The sequence below is a fragment of the Cydia fagiglandana genome, chromosome 3 (assembly GCF_963556715.1).
Source record: "Cydia fagiglandana chromosome 3, ilCydFagi1.1, whole genome shotgun sequence".
NCBI lineage: Eukaryota > Metazoa > Arthropoda > Insecta > Lepidoptera > Tortricidae > Cydia > Cydia fagiglandana.
This window is the reverse complement of record NC_085934.1, coordinates 1,610,671-1,627,404: the sequence shown is the minus strand read 5'-3', so window position 1 is coordinate 1,627,404 and position 16,734 is coordinate 1,610,671. Positions and strand designations below refer to the sequence as shown.

Here is a 16,734-nt window from a genome sequence, read left to right as displayed (position 1 = left end):
AGTTATTAATCTGAATTGGGCTCCTGCTAAGTGTCAAAGGGTCATATTGTAAATTAACCCAGTTGAGGTGTTTTTTCAGTTCAATAAGACTTATTTTCGTATGGTGTTCTTAGAGAAATAAGCCCTTTTGAAAAGACTCTCCTGTTTTTTTCAAAATAAATTAAGGTGCAGGGGGCAATTTCGACCGCGTGGTAATTTCAAGTAATCGAAATATCTTCCGTGTTTTACGTTATTAACTAGAGTGCCATATATATATATCAATAGCGAAAAATATGTGTTGTGTGTGACTCGCTAGTTAATAATGTAAAACATGGAAGACTTTCGATTAGTTGCAATTATCCCGTAGTCGAAATTGCCCCTCTGCATCTTAATATCTATCCCCCTGCATAGTTTGGTCATTTCTGTAATCAGCATTAGCAAATTACCACTAGCTACGTAATTGACATTAACATTTAATTAAATTAAAATTAAATAAGATAAAACAGTATAAAATTTGATTTATTATCATGACAAATTCCTAACAATATTTTGTTATATATATATATATATATATATATAATTATAACTAGAGCGAATGAAAAGTTGTTTTATTTTATATATTATAAATTAAACCCGCATATACCATAGGTACTTGCTAGTACCATGACGTAATAAGTAGGTAAGCTATATTATAATTTACAATGTAATTTACCTAATAGTTAGGTACAACACATACCTAAGTGATAATAACTAACTATTTTATCGCACGTGTGCACTAGAAACAATGTATATTTATTTAACGATTTTAAAAGGTAATAAAATTATACACATGTTGTCGTTTATGTTTTTTCTCTATCTGTTCAATAATTATTAAATATAATATTTATGGCCATTCCGTGGGAATGACCCGAGGCAAACGAGCAGACGAATCGCCTGATGGTAAGCGATTACCGTCGCCCATGGACGCCCGCAACACTATAAGTGCGTTTCCGGAATTTGAGGTGGGACTACTACGCTCTTTTCTTCTCTTCTCTCTTTTCTTTTCTCTTCTCTCTAGGAACTGATTTCAATATGAATATGACATGACGCCTGACGCAACGTCTTTCATCTAAGCATAGAGAAATATAATTAAGGAAAGAGTGCTACATCATACATCAGTTTTGATACCAAATCCAGTGGCGTGCCTAGGGTTTCGGAGTAAGGCAAGCCGAAAGATATGTTTTCGTAATAAATGTCCAATCTCACTCTTTGGACTCAAATGAATTTGTTAGCGTATCGCGGCGAGCTATCATAGCGCACAGCACAGGGCATACTAGGTACTACCATAACTACTAGATAGAATTTTACAAACATATCAGAGGGCCCACAAGGTGGACTGATGACCTGGTGAAGGTCGCGGGAGTCCGCTGGATGCGGGTGGCGCAAGACCGGTCATTGTGGCACTCATTGGGGGAGGCCTATGTCCAGCAGTGGACGTCCTCTGGCTGATATGATGATGATGATGATGATGATGATGATCAGAGGGCCTACCGCTTACACTGAAATTTGCAAATTGCATGCTTCTTTCTCTGTCACTCTAATTACGCCTTAATTGGAGTAAACCAACAATCCTTGTGTTTTGTAAACGGCCGTACAAAATTTTCTCTTATAATGCGACTGACTTATCTGAGAATAGACAAGTCGGGTGTTGGTTTTGATTTTTACCTTGCTTTCGTTGAGTAATACGTGGACGCATCTCATACCGTCACAAGGAACAACTTCATCCATTGTTAACACTTATAAACGTCACAACAAACGAACAAATCCACATTCACTACTTAATTCAAATTCACTTAAATAAATTGACCTTTCGTTACTTTCGACTCGACTAAATAATAATACACTTGAAGTAAACGCGTGCCCGTGTGAACTTATGCAGCTAACTTCGCACCAAAAGCTCGGCTTAAATCGCCTTATAAAATTGCTATACATACCAACAAATAATTACATCGTTCTATGGCGTTTGTAGGCTTAGACCGCCTAGAGCGGGACGAAAAAGCAAGCTCGCACTCGTCGGCTTGCAACCGCAATCCGACGAGTGCGAGCAGGATAGCTAAATTCTCAGCAGATATTCATCCTACGCCTGATTTCTTTCGCGCGGAGGAGGCGCCACGGCAAAATTTTGCAACACGCTGGCGCCGCGGTCCGCGCGCTGTGGCTTGAATTTAATAATACGGGTTCATTTGGCGCGCGGTTTAAAAATAATCTATATTGATTATTGATCTTATCACTACGTAATTTCGGTAAGGCAACTAAGGCAAGCCCGGCTTTTGGGCTTGTATGGAAGTACCGCCACTGACCAAATCACGAGTTATTTTCGTAGTTCGACATCTATAGTTCGTATTTTTAGCATTAGAAAAAAGATAGGTAAACAATCTTGACGTGTCTTTTTTGAAAAACGCATTTTAAAATCTAAAACGCGATTTATAAAAAGCGTTTTTCAATTAAAAGACACGTCAGGATCGCATAGGTTAGTCTTTTTCTAATGCTAAAGAAAACGATACAGCGTCACGTAGAGAATTCGTCAGTACTGCTGCTCCCCCCTGCACCTATTTGCTCCTAAGGGATTTGATGCAAAATTTTTTCAGGAGTTATGATTTTTTTTACAATGGCTGATACCCTTTAACTATCTTCATAATTTGTCACGAGAATTGTCCAAAGATTTTTTTGTGTAAGTCAATAGATGGCATGACCACTGTTACCAGCTCTCTTGGTTACTAGCTGGTGGACGTTAGTGGTCTCACTGCCACCAATCCAATCATCTCCATATACGGCACGTGTTGTCCTTGGACGCTGTGATGATGGCGTCCCCGGCGTAGGAATAGGCGCAGGAGAAGATTTCACCCTCGTGGCCGGACAGCACCTGGGAACAAGTGTTACGTTTAGGCCTTGATCAGACGCCTGCGACCGTCGTCGAGAAGACGTGCGGAAATCAACCAAATTGGTTTTATTTATAATCCACAACGTACGTACGCGGAAGGCGCAGCGTGGGTAGACCCCACAAGGTAGACGATGACCTGGTAGGTCGCGGGAGTCCGTTGGATGCGGGTGACGCAGGAGCGGTCATTGTGGCACTCTTTGGGGGAGGCCTATGTCCAGCAATGGACGTCCTCTGGCTGATATGATGATGATAATCCACAACTCTTCACCTCCGCGTATGAAGGCAGTTTCTTACATTTAATCGAGCTTAATGTATAGAACGGTTTAGAAAAGAAATGCCGCTTGCTGTTCGGTGCAAGCTGGCGTCTGGTTCGTGGCCTTTTCGCATGAGAGGATTTTCATCCCTTGGTTGGCAATTCCTATTTAATAAATGATGCAATAAGAAGCATCATTTATTAAATAGGAATTGCCGATAAAGACCATAATGCGATTCCATTTTGGCATTTTATATACGTACAGTTTTGTGATTTGTGAAGCTGGTTTTTTTTTGTAAAAATTTACATGACTATTGTATATGCATGAGCAATCCTAAAAGTACAAAAGGATATTATTTATGTCACCGTGACATCACCACTGAGTCAACAACCCAAAGTGGTCCAAAACTAGACCACTTTTCGCGTCCAACCACTTATGCTAACGTTACTAACGTTTGTCACATTATTATGTTGTGAGTATGACGTGCCGCGGGTCCAATTTAGATAATCTATTTATATACCTACTATGAATCTGATTATACTCTGTATTTTTAGGTACTTATATAAAAGTAAACAAATCATTTGGACATTTTCGGGTAGTATTGATTAACCAACCAAATACAAAACCGCCTGGGCCTGTCACTGAACGACCTAACTTTAAAAGTGATACATCACACTATCGCACCACACCGCGACCTTGGTGCGTCGCACCCATATGTGAGAGGGAGAAAGAGATATCTGTTTCTCGTTCTCGCTTATGCGTGCGACGCACCAAGGTCGCGGTGCGGTGCGATAGTGTGTTACGGCCTTAACCTTCATGATTTGATCATGTAATGTTTTCATTTACCCTCAAATGGCTTCTTAAGCCAGCAGATTTTGTTTACTCTTTCAAATACCTAAAGATACAGACTATATAAGTACAGTTGTACAATGTGGCTATTATGTGTGGTTCAGGGTACCTGTCTGCAGTTTCCAGTTGAGGAGTTCCAGATCCGAGCGCTGCGGTCAGCTGATGCGGTCAGTAGGCAACCTCCGGCGGGACTGAAGCATACCTGGCATGCAACACACCAAGTTAAGGCCCATTTAAACGCATATGCAGAAAATAGTACACTTTTCTCATAGAGTGGAAGGTCGGGTCATGCTCTTGACGGTCGATCGGTGAACCTTTAACCTTTTGTAAAGGTCCACAGTTGGACAGCTAAGAGTGTTGCTGTTTGGACAAAGAAGGTTTTTGCTAACGGCTGCTTGGAATAGCTACCTTTTGTAAGTATGTACTATTGAAACGGTATATAGAACAGTATAGTAAAAACTAGTTCTGACCTTGGACACCTCATCACGATGACCCTTCATGATCGCCAGCTCCTTAAAGTCGCCCTTAACATCGTAGATTCTTGCCGAACAGTCACTAGAGGATGTAGCCATTCGCTGTCCCGCCCAGTCGAAGCATATGTCCAAAACCTAGCAAATTGACGAAGAGTTATCAAACAAGAGATTTACTGTAGTTAGTAAGAAAGCTGATTCATCTAGTTTGTATAGCCGGCTGTACACTCTCGCCGAGACACCCCAAGACAGGCCGAGAACGAGTGTGTACCTACTGCTCCCTTCTCGTCTCACTCTTACTCGTCTCGCGCCTCTCCGATTGGATCGGAGCGGTGTCGAGACTCAGCGAGAGGCTCTCGACGAGTGTGTACAGCCCGCATAAAGACTCGACTGAGGTCTTACTCCTAACATGACACAATATTGACCGTTCTGCACAACCCGTATCCGTCCTGTATCCCAGGACCCACGATACCCGCCCAATCGTAGAGTTCGTATTTATCTTTCGACCTGATCTCGACCTCGCTGCTGGAGAGGAATGATACTCGCTCACTCCACTCGTCACTCCAAATCCTAAAAGGGGTATTTCCTGGCCATTACAGGGTCAAAGGAATTCTGGCCAAGATGGGACACTCTGACAACACCTTTGATTGTCGTATGTGTGGTGAAGAGGAAGACAGTAAACTACCCATGAGCTCCATCATCCGGAGATGGCGGAAAAAGCTCTTGAGTAGTTGACGGATCGTTCCTTAAGGGGTATTGCACAAAAGATCTCTATGGGTCGAAGTGTATCCGCAAGGGCCCCCGAAAACCATAAGATAAGATAAAATAAGATACCTCGTCGCTGTGTGTAGAGATGGTCGCGAGGCAGGAGCTTTGGCGAGCGTCCCAGAGTCTCGCGCTGCCGTCCAAGGAAGAAGATCCCACGAGAGAGCTGTCCCAGTTGAACTGGACATTGGAAATTTCTCCCTCGTGCCCGGAGAGGACTGATACTCGGCTGTCAAGAAAAAGGATAGGTTAGGATTACAGGTGTGTAATCAGATATATCGGAGAGGCCCAGTTGCTCACAAATATCTGAACACGCCTCTATTGTCAAGGCGCTACAATCTATAACAATATCTCCACACATATTTTTGATCGCCTCGGCCGCTCCGATATATTTGATAGCGTCTGTGCAAGTTGTGGAAAGTTTCAGGTTACTCTGACAACTTTATCAACTGGACGTAAATAAGAATCTGGCCACACTAAGCTTTCATGCAAAATACGATACCTACATCAAGTATGGTTCTTCTATAATGTATAATATTTCTATAATTATCATTCTCACTGCCAAGTTAGTGCAAACTTAGCATGGTAGGAGTTTTGTATGTTTCATTGTCAACATTTAAAATTATGAAAAGAAAACAATTGAAGAAAATACGCAACAAATCTGATAAAACCTTTTAAATCGACCAGCAAACTTCTTAAACGGGAAACAGCAAACTTCTTATGGCTCCTCTACACGATGGGCCAACGCCGGCCACTCCAAGGGACGCATTTGTGCGTTAGAGGGAGCAAGTGATATTGCTATCTCATTCTACCGCATGGCTGCGTCCCTTGGAGTGGCCGGCGTTGGCCCATCGTGTAGAGGAGCCATTAAACGAGAAACCAACTGAAACTGAGTATTGAGACATACTTACTCCTTCATCCTAGTATCCCACATGGAGATGGTGCCATCAAAGGACCCTGTGATGAGCCGTCGCCCTTCATTAGGGTCAAACTGTAGCGCAATGACCTCGGCCGTGTGTCCAGTGTACGTGTGGAGTTCATCCCCTGCAAACATAACCCCCTTATTCATAAACGTTTACTAAAGTTGACAAGCCGATAATAATCGTTCGTCCCTTTCCGTCATACTAATACGTCGGAAAGGGACGAATGGTTATTATCGGCTTGTCAACTTTAGTAAACGTTTATGAATAAGGGCTGATTTAGACGGCGCGCGAACTTGCATGCGATTTTAGTTACATTGCGGACTGTTGGTTACGTCGAATTCAACCGACCGATCAAAACCCGCAATGAAAGTCGCATGCGAGTTCTCGCACCGTCTCATTAATGAGCTCTAATGAGGGAGGTAAATGTATTATTATGTCAGACGCTAGTGCAGAAGAGGCTAAGTCAGGCTAAGCGGGCTACGTGACCAAGATCCATACAAGATCCAAGTCACACGCTATTATATTTCTCATAATAATAAATTCAGATCGGTTTAGACACCTTAGCTATTTCTGCAGATGGCTGTACAGTAGTAACCGATAGTAAAAGAAATATAAACAAACTAACCAAATTATCCTTTCAAGCGCCTCATAATATTGAATAACAAAAATCCTAACGACACTATTGCTAAATAAAAACAAGCAGGCCTATAAAACTGAATTTTAACACAGAATAAAACGTTTTGATCTTGACAACGCCACCTGGTATCAAAAAGTGACGTACGCTTTTATGTGTGTGTGTGACATACACGATAATCGCAAACGAGATACGCCTGCTGGAATTATTTTGACCCTTTTGTTGAACATAGGTCAGTTTTATAAACAAAGATTTCAAAGGTAAAGATAGGCCGTTCATCTAGACACGCGGCAGCGTGTCAAGCCAAGTTCAAGCAAAGGAACTGGCTAGCCAGCGCCAAGTGTAATATTACACGAACCACTTGGTGCCACTTTTGACCCTTCTATAACTCAAAACATCTTTGACGTAAACACATAAAACTACGTGTGTTTAATTATATCCATAAGGATATCTAGAAGCCCAAATTTCATGAAGCTAGCTCAAACGGTTATAAAGGTATGAAGGTCAAAAAGTCGTAAATTTTAAGACTGACTTATGACTTATAGTACCTAAACCTAACCTACTTCCAGATGACCTAGAAGGATGAAATTTGGAATCCAGCTTGGTTATTGTGTGTAACCGTAGGAAAAAATCTAAAAATAAGATAAAGTTAAAAAATAGGGGGGGTCCCCATACAAAAAAACCACTTTTTATTGGGACTGACATATAAGTACCTAAACCTAACCTACTTCCAGATGACCTAGAAGGATGAAATTTGGAATCCAGCTCGGTTATTGTGTGTAACCGTAGGGAAAAATCTAAAAATAAAATAAAGTTTAAAAATAGGGGGGGTCCCCATACAAAAAAAACCATTTTTTATTGGGACTGACATATAAGTACCTAAACCTAACCTACTTCTAGATGACCTAGAAGGATGAAATTTGGAATCCAGCTCGGTTATTGTGTGTAAGCGTAGGAAAAAATCTAAAAATAAAAAAAAGTTAAAAAATAGGGGGGGTCCCCATACAAAAAAATATTTTTTTATTGAAGCGTTGGAACCGTTACAAGCAGATATTTGAAACTACCCCAATATATGTATTATTATATTTGCTATATTAAAATAAAGTTTAGTCAAAAAATAAGTGGTGTCCCCATACAAAAAACTTGTAATACGCTCTAAACAACCGGCCAACGGTGTGTCGTCGGCGGCGTGCGGCACCACATAATTATACAAAGAACAGAAGTAAAAACCATACAGCGGAAACACAAGAAAAAACATTAAATCTCAATACCTGCCTAGTTTTCTTTACAAAAAGTATTGATATCCCACCAAAAACATAAATGTAAAAAAGGTGAGCCAAGTTCAATACAAAAATTATGCTTGGCTGTGGGGCTCGCCGCAAAAAGAATGGAGATCTAAATGAGTGCCACTGCCAAGTTCTATGCAAAATCCAAATATGTATTTATAGGAACAAAATAACACTATAAACAAGTATTAAACTCTATTTCTTTGCTTTATTGGATACCTATAACAATTGCTGTTATTTAAAAAAATGTGAGATCTTAAAGTAGGTTAGATTTGGCTTGGCCAGGTTTTATCAGAATTACAATATATATAAAATGATTGATATAATGAAAACTGGCCAAGTCAAATCTAACCTACTTTAAGATCTCACATTTTTTTAAATAACAGCAACTGTTATAGGTATCCAATAAAGCAAATAAATAGAGTTTAATACTTGTTTATAATGTTATTTTGTTCCTATAAATACATATTTGGATTTTGCATAGAACTTGGCAGTGGCACTCATTTAGATCTCCATTCTTTTTGCGGCGAGCCCCACAGCCAAGCATAATTTTTGTATTGAACTTGACTCACCTTTTTTACATTTATGTTTTTGGTGGGATATAATTCCAACCGAACATTCTCCACCATTCCTGTGCCCGTCTTTACGGAGTAATATATAAGATGTTTATATAAAGGAAATTTACCGGTTCTGACGTCGTAAAGCTTGGCGGTATTGTCCATGGAGCCGGTGGCCGCATGGTCCCCTTTAGGGCTGAACTGTGCCGCCACCACCTCTCCGTTGTGGCCCCAGAGCGTGGCCAGACACTCCCCGGTGGACGGCTCCCAGATTTTTGCCGATTTGTCGAAGGAGCCGGTTATGACCCGGTCACTAGAAAATATAGAAACCGCTTTTTGTGTCACATACTCCGCTTTATAAAAAAGTAGTACTTAGTAGTAGTAGTTGTCAAGCGAACCCTAGGCTCCCATGAGCCGTGGCAAAATGCCGGAATAACGCGAGGAAAAAGGAGAAGACTCCGCTTTATAAAAGAATAAAAAAATGCTTAGGAGTACACAGTAGGTAGGGATGCTCTTTAGCAAGAATGTGTCAACCCATATTAATTTTGCAATAAGATGTCAACTTTAAGCGTCAATTTTTTGGGGTGACATTCTATCGCAAAATGAATGCGGATTGACACATTTTTGCCAGACAGCCAATAGTCTGGCAACATTTAATCGGTGTGAACTTTGTATGCCTTGGACAAAGAGCATTTTGACTGGATTTAGCCGATTCTTCGTTTAAACTTCGATAAACGTGCCGAAAATCTTCGTTTATTTGCCTAATAGTGTGATAATTTTCCAAGCCGGAAAGTTAATGCGACGGAGTAAAAGGCGACGTTCTAGGATCTACCGCGAAGCACGTTCGACGTGTTGCAACTCAGTCGCTCTTGTAAATCGGTACGTAAGTGTGACAGGGAGGCAACACGTCTAACGTGGTTCACGGTAGGCGTTCTGATGTCCGGTCATCGTTGCCAACTCGCTCCGTCCACGTTGTACTCCTTGTGGCTCCTCTACACGATGGGCCAACGCCGGCCACTCCAAGAAACGCAGCCATGCGGTAGAATGAGATAGCAATATCACTTGCTCCTTCTAACGCATAAATGCGTCCCATGGAGTGGCCGGCGTTGGCCCATCGTGTAGAGGAGCCATTACATGAACAGTCTGGGAGTCATTGTTGGTATTGCTTGTTTTATGGTGTAAGATAAAACTCACCAAGCAGGAAAGTTGAATGAGACAGAGTATACGACGTTTTGATGTCCAGTCAACGTTGCCAGCTCGCTGCCTGACTCCACGTCCCACACCTTACACGTGCGGTCGTAGCTTCCTGACAGACAGCTGGAAATGGAGGTGATATGACAATTAGCTGACAGGTGAGAACAGGTCACGAGTAGCTGACGGGTCAAACAGAAAACTGTGTTACGTCTTTCCTTTAGACATACACAAGAGTTAAGGAACAAAAGAAAAATGTACAGTTCGCGCGAACACACTAGTTTTCTCTCCTGTGGGCAATAGTTAACAGCTTGTGGGCATGTAAGTAATGATTTTATCATAGTTCTCTAAATAAAAGGTCCTTTTCACGTGGATAGGGGTTAAATAAGAAAATTAACCTTTATATATAATAGCCCTTAACTCTTGTGTATGTCTACAGGAAAGACGTAACAGTTTTCTGTTTGACCCTGACATTTGAGGTCAAGTCAAACGAAACGATGATACGATGGATTGCCGATGGCGGGACGGTGACAACCCTAATTGTTTTTTAGGGTTCCGTACCTCAAAAGGAAAGAACTGAACCCTTATAGGATGACTTTGTTGTCCGTATGTCTGTCATGACTCGAGAACCCGTGGCGAAATCGAGTTGAAATTAAAACCATATTTAGTCAGGTCTACAGTCCCTTGAAGCTGTGGAAAAATCAAACTTTTAAGTTAATGGTGACATCATTTTGATACTAGCGAGTTAGCTTGGTCTGACTCTATTTATAACGCTTCGCCAACGCTTGGCCCATGAGTTGGCCTTGCCTTGGTCGGAACGCTACTACACGTGGCCACGTATTCGTCATTTTTAATTTAAAAAAACACAAAAAGCATGAACTTCTACCCTCGACCGCGTCCGAGCACGCACTGCCGATTGGGCCTAGTAGATGCGTACCGCAATCGCTTGGCCAATCCCTTTAGGCTCCTCTTCACGTTGGGCCAACGCCAACGCCAACGAGGGACGCATTTATGCGTTAGAGGGAGCAAGTGATATTGCTATCTCATTCTACCGCATGGCTGTGTCCCTCGTTGGCGTTGGCGTTGGCCCAACGTGAAGAGGAGCCTTTTGATGTGCGGCCGAAAAACCGACACCGCGGCCAACTCATCGCCATCCCGAGCGCCGAAAGCCAACCGACACCAATACCCCCTTTACATGTTGTCCCAACATATTGGACCAATAGGTTGGGCCAACGTGTAGAGGAGGCATTACGTGCCGCTTGAACGATTAAATGCCTTATAGACCACGTTGGCATTGACACGTATAATAAATACGCGGTACGTATCTAAATATGTGTGCATGTACCTATGCTAGTGCTAAAGTGCATACTGGTATAGCATACTAAATAATCATGTGAATGAATTAATGCACTAGACATTTTACCCACTTTAATTAAATATACAACTTTACCAGGCGTGGCTCACTCCGCGATTTCGTCGCTTTGCTACAGGTAGCTAAAAGTACATCCGTTCGACTCCAATTTTGGGGTTTGCCATAAGCCGCTCGTGGCGCTGTCGCCACCTAGCGGCCATGTCTGTGCTGATCGTGACAGACGCGTTTTGTTAGAGAGTGAGTCTTCTGTACCTAAGGTTGCCTCCAGAAACTCGCGAACTAAATTGACAGGTCAATGTGCACAAATGATACCACAGTTTGGCCAGTGCTGTTTATATCGATATTTTCTAAAAAGTTTGAATTAGAGAATATCGCGAGAATTCACCGCTAGCGGCGCTACTGTTGCGCGGTCAGTTAAAATGTATCTTTAAGTAATTTAAATTATTTTACAAATGTTAATTGGTATTTCGAAAATTGTGCATTTTTATAGTAATAGATACAAGAATATTGGATAAACATATTGTAGGTAATGAAATAAATATTTTCTTATATTTATTTTATTTTATTTGTTAGGAAAACTTACAGCTAGAGTAACAAGTTGTAGGTGATAACATAGAAACAGTGATTTTGGCTCTAAATACAAATAATGCCGACTCAGACGGGCAAATAAGATAAAATTTCTCATTTATTTTGTGTGGTGTGGACGTAAAAATTAAATCGTCTCGGTGATCCCTATTGCCTCGATTGTAAAGAAGACCAGTCCCTAAACTGGACATTCAAGTTGACAATTAGGTCAGAATTTAAATACAGTTAGACCAAAAAAAGTCTGCAGTGATTTTAATAGCCCACGCAGTGCAAGTATTATTTTAAACGTCAAAATTCTATGAAATTATGACGTATTAAATAACAGGTTCACTGAGTGGGCCATCAAAATCGCTGCAGAATTTTCTTGGTCTAACTTTAATTATCGATCAATCTCATCTACAGGTCACATTGTATAAAATTAAATCACTAATTTTAGATTTATGGCGACAACCGCGAGCTCTTGATATAAACAACTTGCCCCCAAACCTGCATATTAAGAGACAACAGGAGTGGTCATATCTCCATACAAACGTACTCGACTGTTTCCTCCGTGGGTTTTGATGCTAGAGCAATGATTTTTTCAACACCGATTAATATTGTCAATATCTGTGTCGGACCATTTTGCTTTTTTTGATATTTTTGTTTTTTAAGGCGCTAGAGCCTTTCAGAAATGGCCAAAATGGTCTCATTGACTATGCCGCAATGAGAGGCGTAGTATTCAAAACTGATATCAATTAGCCAAAAAAGCAAAACGGTCCGGCACAGATAATTTTCGCCTTGTCCTTATCGCATTAGTTTTAGGAGCCGCTTCCGTTAGCGAGATGGGTATATTTAAATAAAATATTTAAAACTCAGATCCTGTTTCGTCTTAGCATTGAAACTTGTCAGTTTCACATCCGCACCTCCTGATTTGATTGGTAACGTCACAATCTTACAAATGATTCAACACCACTTTTCGCGTCACATTCATACAAATCGAAATCGTTTGTGACCCCCTTATAATTATCACATGGGTAGGTAGTAAGTGCATCTTACTTATCGATATCATTTTATCGACATATACCCCTGACTATTTTTTCTTTGCTATTCCTGGTATCATTTTATTTGTCAAACTCATGTAAATTTAGTTCGCGAGTTTCTGGAGGCAACATTATTTATTCTGTGACTTTACTAACTTTGATTGATTGTACCTACCCATCTCGTAAGGTATTTAATATCCTTCACTAAATACTGTATATTTTAAGTAAAGATAATGGATAATTGCATTTCACGATCCATTTTGACTGTTGCATAATTATGTCACAAATATTACAACTTACGGAAGCCAAAGTTACGATTCTATATAATGTAGAAAAATAGCCGTACCTATAATACATCAAGTACATAAAACTGACACAGAAGTAACAAAAATAGAAAAAGATACAAAATTAATCGATCTTATCGCCAAAGAGCATTAATTCTTCGTCTAGATATTTTTGGGTACTAATAAATAAAGAAAACAGCGCAAAGGTATGAAATATAGACTCGGTAGAGGTAGGTAGGTTTGGGTAGGTACCCAAATTATTTAAAAAAAAGTACTTAGCGAGTTAGAAAATACTAAGACCACATATAGCAGCGGCACGCACCCATACAGCATACAGATAAGGTCTCAGATGTAAAAATAGACTAGACACCTACCTCAAAACCAATAAGCACTAACTAATCTACAACCTCTTTTGTAGATACTACGCTTCGACAAGTTAGTGAACTAGAAATCGTGAGACAGACGGACGGGAAGCGAAATCTAGGTTGCGATGCGACAGAATAGGTCTTCGTACCGATAGTTTTCTAGATAACATTGCTATAGTTTTAATTGGTATTTATTGAGTTCACATACTTTAGTCGCGGTCTTGACGTCTGATTAAAAATAAGAATCCTAATGATTAATCATGAATCGGAAAAATAATGACGGTTTTATTCTAGGTACTTAATGTACCAACTTTCACACGAAAATCGACTGCAAACATGATTAAAAAACTCATAGGTAGGTACATCATAATTAATAGGTATAATCTACTTCTTACCGTTCGCCAGTCTTGTCAAAAGCCACGTTGGTCAGAGGGAGTACGTGGGTCATCAACGTCTTGTATATGTAGAACCTGTAAACAGCGATGTTAAGAAAGAATTTTGTTATATTGTATCAAAATAGGAACAAAAGCATGAGGGACCGGCTTTCCATTAACTATTTTAGGACGAATTATTTGTTATCTTATCTATATGTCGGCAGCCGATCGTAAGATCAGGCATATCGTGAAACATGAAAATCTTTGACTCGTTCCCTGAGTCGACGGAGCCCCGCTACGCGGGGCTTCTATTTCTGGGGAGTTTGCCCTTCGGGCATCTGAAGCAACCTAACGAACCTATCCTGCCTATAATAAGTATATTGGTTTAATGTGACTATCGTCAAAAATTTACACAGCAACATTATGATCTGCCTGATCTTACGATCTAGGTATTTCAAGCATACGCCAAGATGACCTGTCTGTAGCGAGCTCCTCCCAACGCTCAGGGTTGATGTTCCAAGCGCAGTGGCGGATTTGCCCTAAGGCCCATTAGGCCCGGGCCTAGGGCCTGACAAAAAATTCGCAGATGATAATAAGAAAACTCAAAATGTAGTCAATATGATAGGTGCTAAGGAAGGAGCGGCTACAGGGCCTGTGGCCGAGGACGGCAAAGACTGCAAATCCGTCAATGTGCAAGCGGTCATCAAGAAAGACCCAGATGACAACGGGACAAAACAAGAGTGCCAAATAGCGATCCAAAAGACTCGAGCCCTGCTAGCTCTTTTTAGGGTTCCGTACCCAAAGGGTAAAACGGGACCCTATTATTATTAGGGTTCCGTACCCAAAGGGTAAAACGGGACCCTATTATTAAGACTCTGCTGTCCGTCCGTCCGTCCGTCCGTCTGTCACCAGGCTGTATCTCACGAACCGTGGTAGCTAGACAGTTGAAATTTTCACAGATGATGTATTTCTGTTGCCGCTATAACAATAAATACTAAAAACAGAATAAAATAAAGATTTAAGTGGGGCTCCCATACAACAAACGTGATTTTTGACCGAAGTTAAGCAACGTCGGACGGGGTCAGTACTTGGATGGGTGACCGTTTTTTTCCTTTTATTGCATTATGGTACGGAACCCTCCGTGCGCGAGTCCGACTCGCACTTGCCCGGTTTTTAGAGCTCGCCTCATCTCTTGACGTCTAAAAGGCTAATAGGCTATTTTACTAATGAAATAAAAAAGGCTTTTAGCCTTTTAGACGTCAAGAGATGATCCGAAGCGAGCCCTAAAAAAAGCTCACAGGGCTCGAGTCTTTTGGATCACTAGTTCCAAATCGATCCAACCGTGAAGTCAAAGGTATAAACCTCTTCCCCGCCGGCCCTTCGTGTTCCACTCTCTTCTTCAGCGTGGTCAGGCATTGTATCAATTGGTCCTTAACGTCCTCAGTGAGGAGAATCTCATGTGCGTATAGTTCCTTGGCTATTGCGGGGATGTCGCTTCTGGAAGATAAATGTACCATCACGATTGATGAGCCATTTAGGGTCCCCCCACATCCAGCGTCTTTCGAGCGTCGGCGTCTACCACAGCGTCTACAATTCTATGGCCGCTGCTCGACGCAACGTCGACGCAACTGCGCAGCGACGTCATTTTCCATAGCGCTGACCAGACGCCGACGCTCGAAAGACGCTAGATGTGGGGGGGGGGGGCTTAGGGTTATAGCTAAATTGGTTGTTACTGACGCTATGGAATGTCTTATTTAGCTATTTAGAGATTTATGTTTAATTTATATGTGTACAAAACGCGAGAGTTTAAAGTGTTATAATTTAGCTAGTTCGCTAATATGGCTCAACAATCGCGGAGCGTGATTGTACAGGGGGATTAGGTTTTAGGTTTAATTATTACAAGCTCTTATTTAACCTGTAATGTAGGTATGTATGTATGTTTAGGTCAAATTTCGCTAGCTATAGTTTGTTAAAGGACCGACTCATTTCAATATATAATTGTAACTTGTCATGGCGATAAAAAATTCGAACCCGAGAAAGTTGAAAGAAAAATGCATTTCTACAGTCCTGAGAAAGTTTTAATAAAAATGGATTTCCACTACCCACGTAAGAAAGTAATACCTATTGTTACTAAATAATACCTATGGTTAGATATAGTATTAGGTATATTTACTTGCTGTTCAAATCCAGGAGGTCAATTTCTCTGTTCTTCACAATGCCTTTTTGAGAATACTCTAAAATCAGCCCCGGCGGATGATAGCGCATATGTATTTTTAATAATTTCATAATTAGTTAAAAATAGTCTAAAATAACATTTCAATATGTGATATACGATTAAAGTTTTCTCTAAAACACTGTCAGGATTTTGTCAATAACCGTCGTCATGGCAACCATTTTGTTTTTAAACGCCATAGATATTGACGAATCACAAAGAGGTTAAGTGTGATAGAGTTAGACCAAGAAAAGTCTGCAGCGATTTTGATAGCCCACGCAGTGCGAGTGTTATTTTAAACATCAAACTTCTATGAAATTATGACGTATAAATAACACTTGCACTGCGTGGGCTATCAAAAGCGCTGCAGACTTTTCTTGGTCTAAAGCTCTATTGGTATAGGTATCGGAGGAAGAATACACAGAAGATACATAAGTAGAGTACAGTCGCCATCAGATAATATCGGAGCGTCCAAGGCGCTCACAAATATCTGAACACGCCTCTATTGTCAAGGCGTTAGAGTGCGTGTTCAGATATTTTTGAGCACGTTGGCCGCTCCGATATATCTGGTGGCGACTGTACTTACTAATTGCAAAAAAACGTGGGTACTTAATGAATTAACGAATGAGTGAATGTAATGGCTTCTCTACACGATGGGCCAACGCCGGCCAATCCAAGGGACGCATTTATACGTT

General features: G+C 40.9%; 1 protein-coding gene across 2 annotated transcripts; it reads right to left on the bottom strand.

Moving 5' to 3' along the window:
* Positions 1 to 2,671: 2,671 nt before the first annotated feature.
* On the bottom strand, positions 2,672 to 16,223 carry LOC134680481 (dynein assembly factor with WD repeat domains 1). 2 transcript variants are annotated; one of them, XM_063539611.1, is made up of 10 exons: positions 16,001 to 16,223; positions 15,169 to 15,324; positions 13,849 to 13,923; positions 9,832 to 9,954; positions 8,766 to 8,950; positions 6,149 to 6,281; positions 5,307 to 5,466; positions 4,473 to 4,610; positions 4,112 to 4,204; positions 2,672 to 2,881 (listed from the first exon to the last, which is right to left on the bottom strand). In XM_063539611.1, the coding sequence occupies exons 1-10, from the start codon at positions 16,111 to 16,113 to the stop codon at positions 2,777 to 2,779; spliced, it is 1,281 nt and encodes a 426-aa protein (XP_063395681.1). In that variant the 5' UTR covers positions 16,114 to 16,223; the 3' UTR covers positions 2,672 to 2,776. The 2 variants fall into 2 exon arrangements, with proteins under 2 accessions (XP_063395681.1, XP_063395682.1); XM_063539612.1 differs by having other exon boundaries at positions 2,676 to 2,881; positions 15,190 to 15,324; positions 16,001 to 16,222.
* Between the last annotated feature and the right edge of the window lie 511 nt (positions 16,224 to 16,734).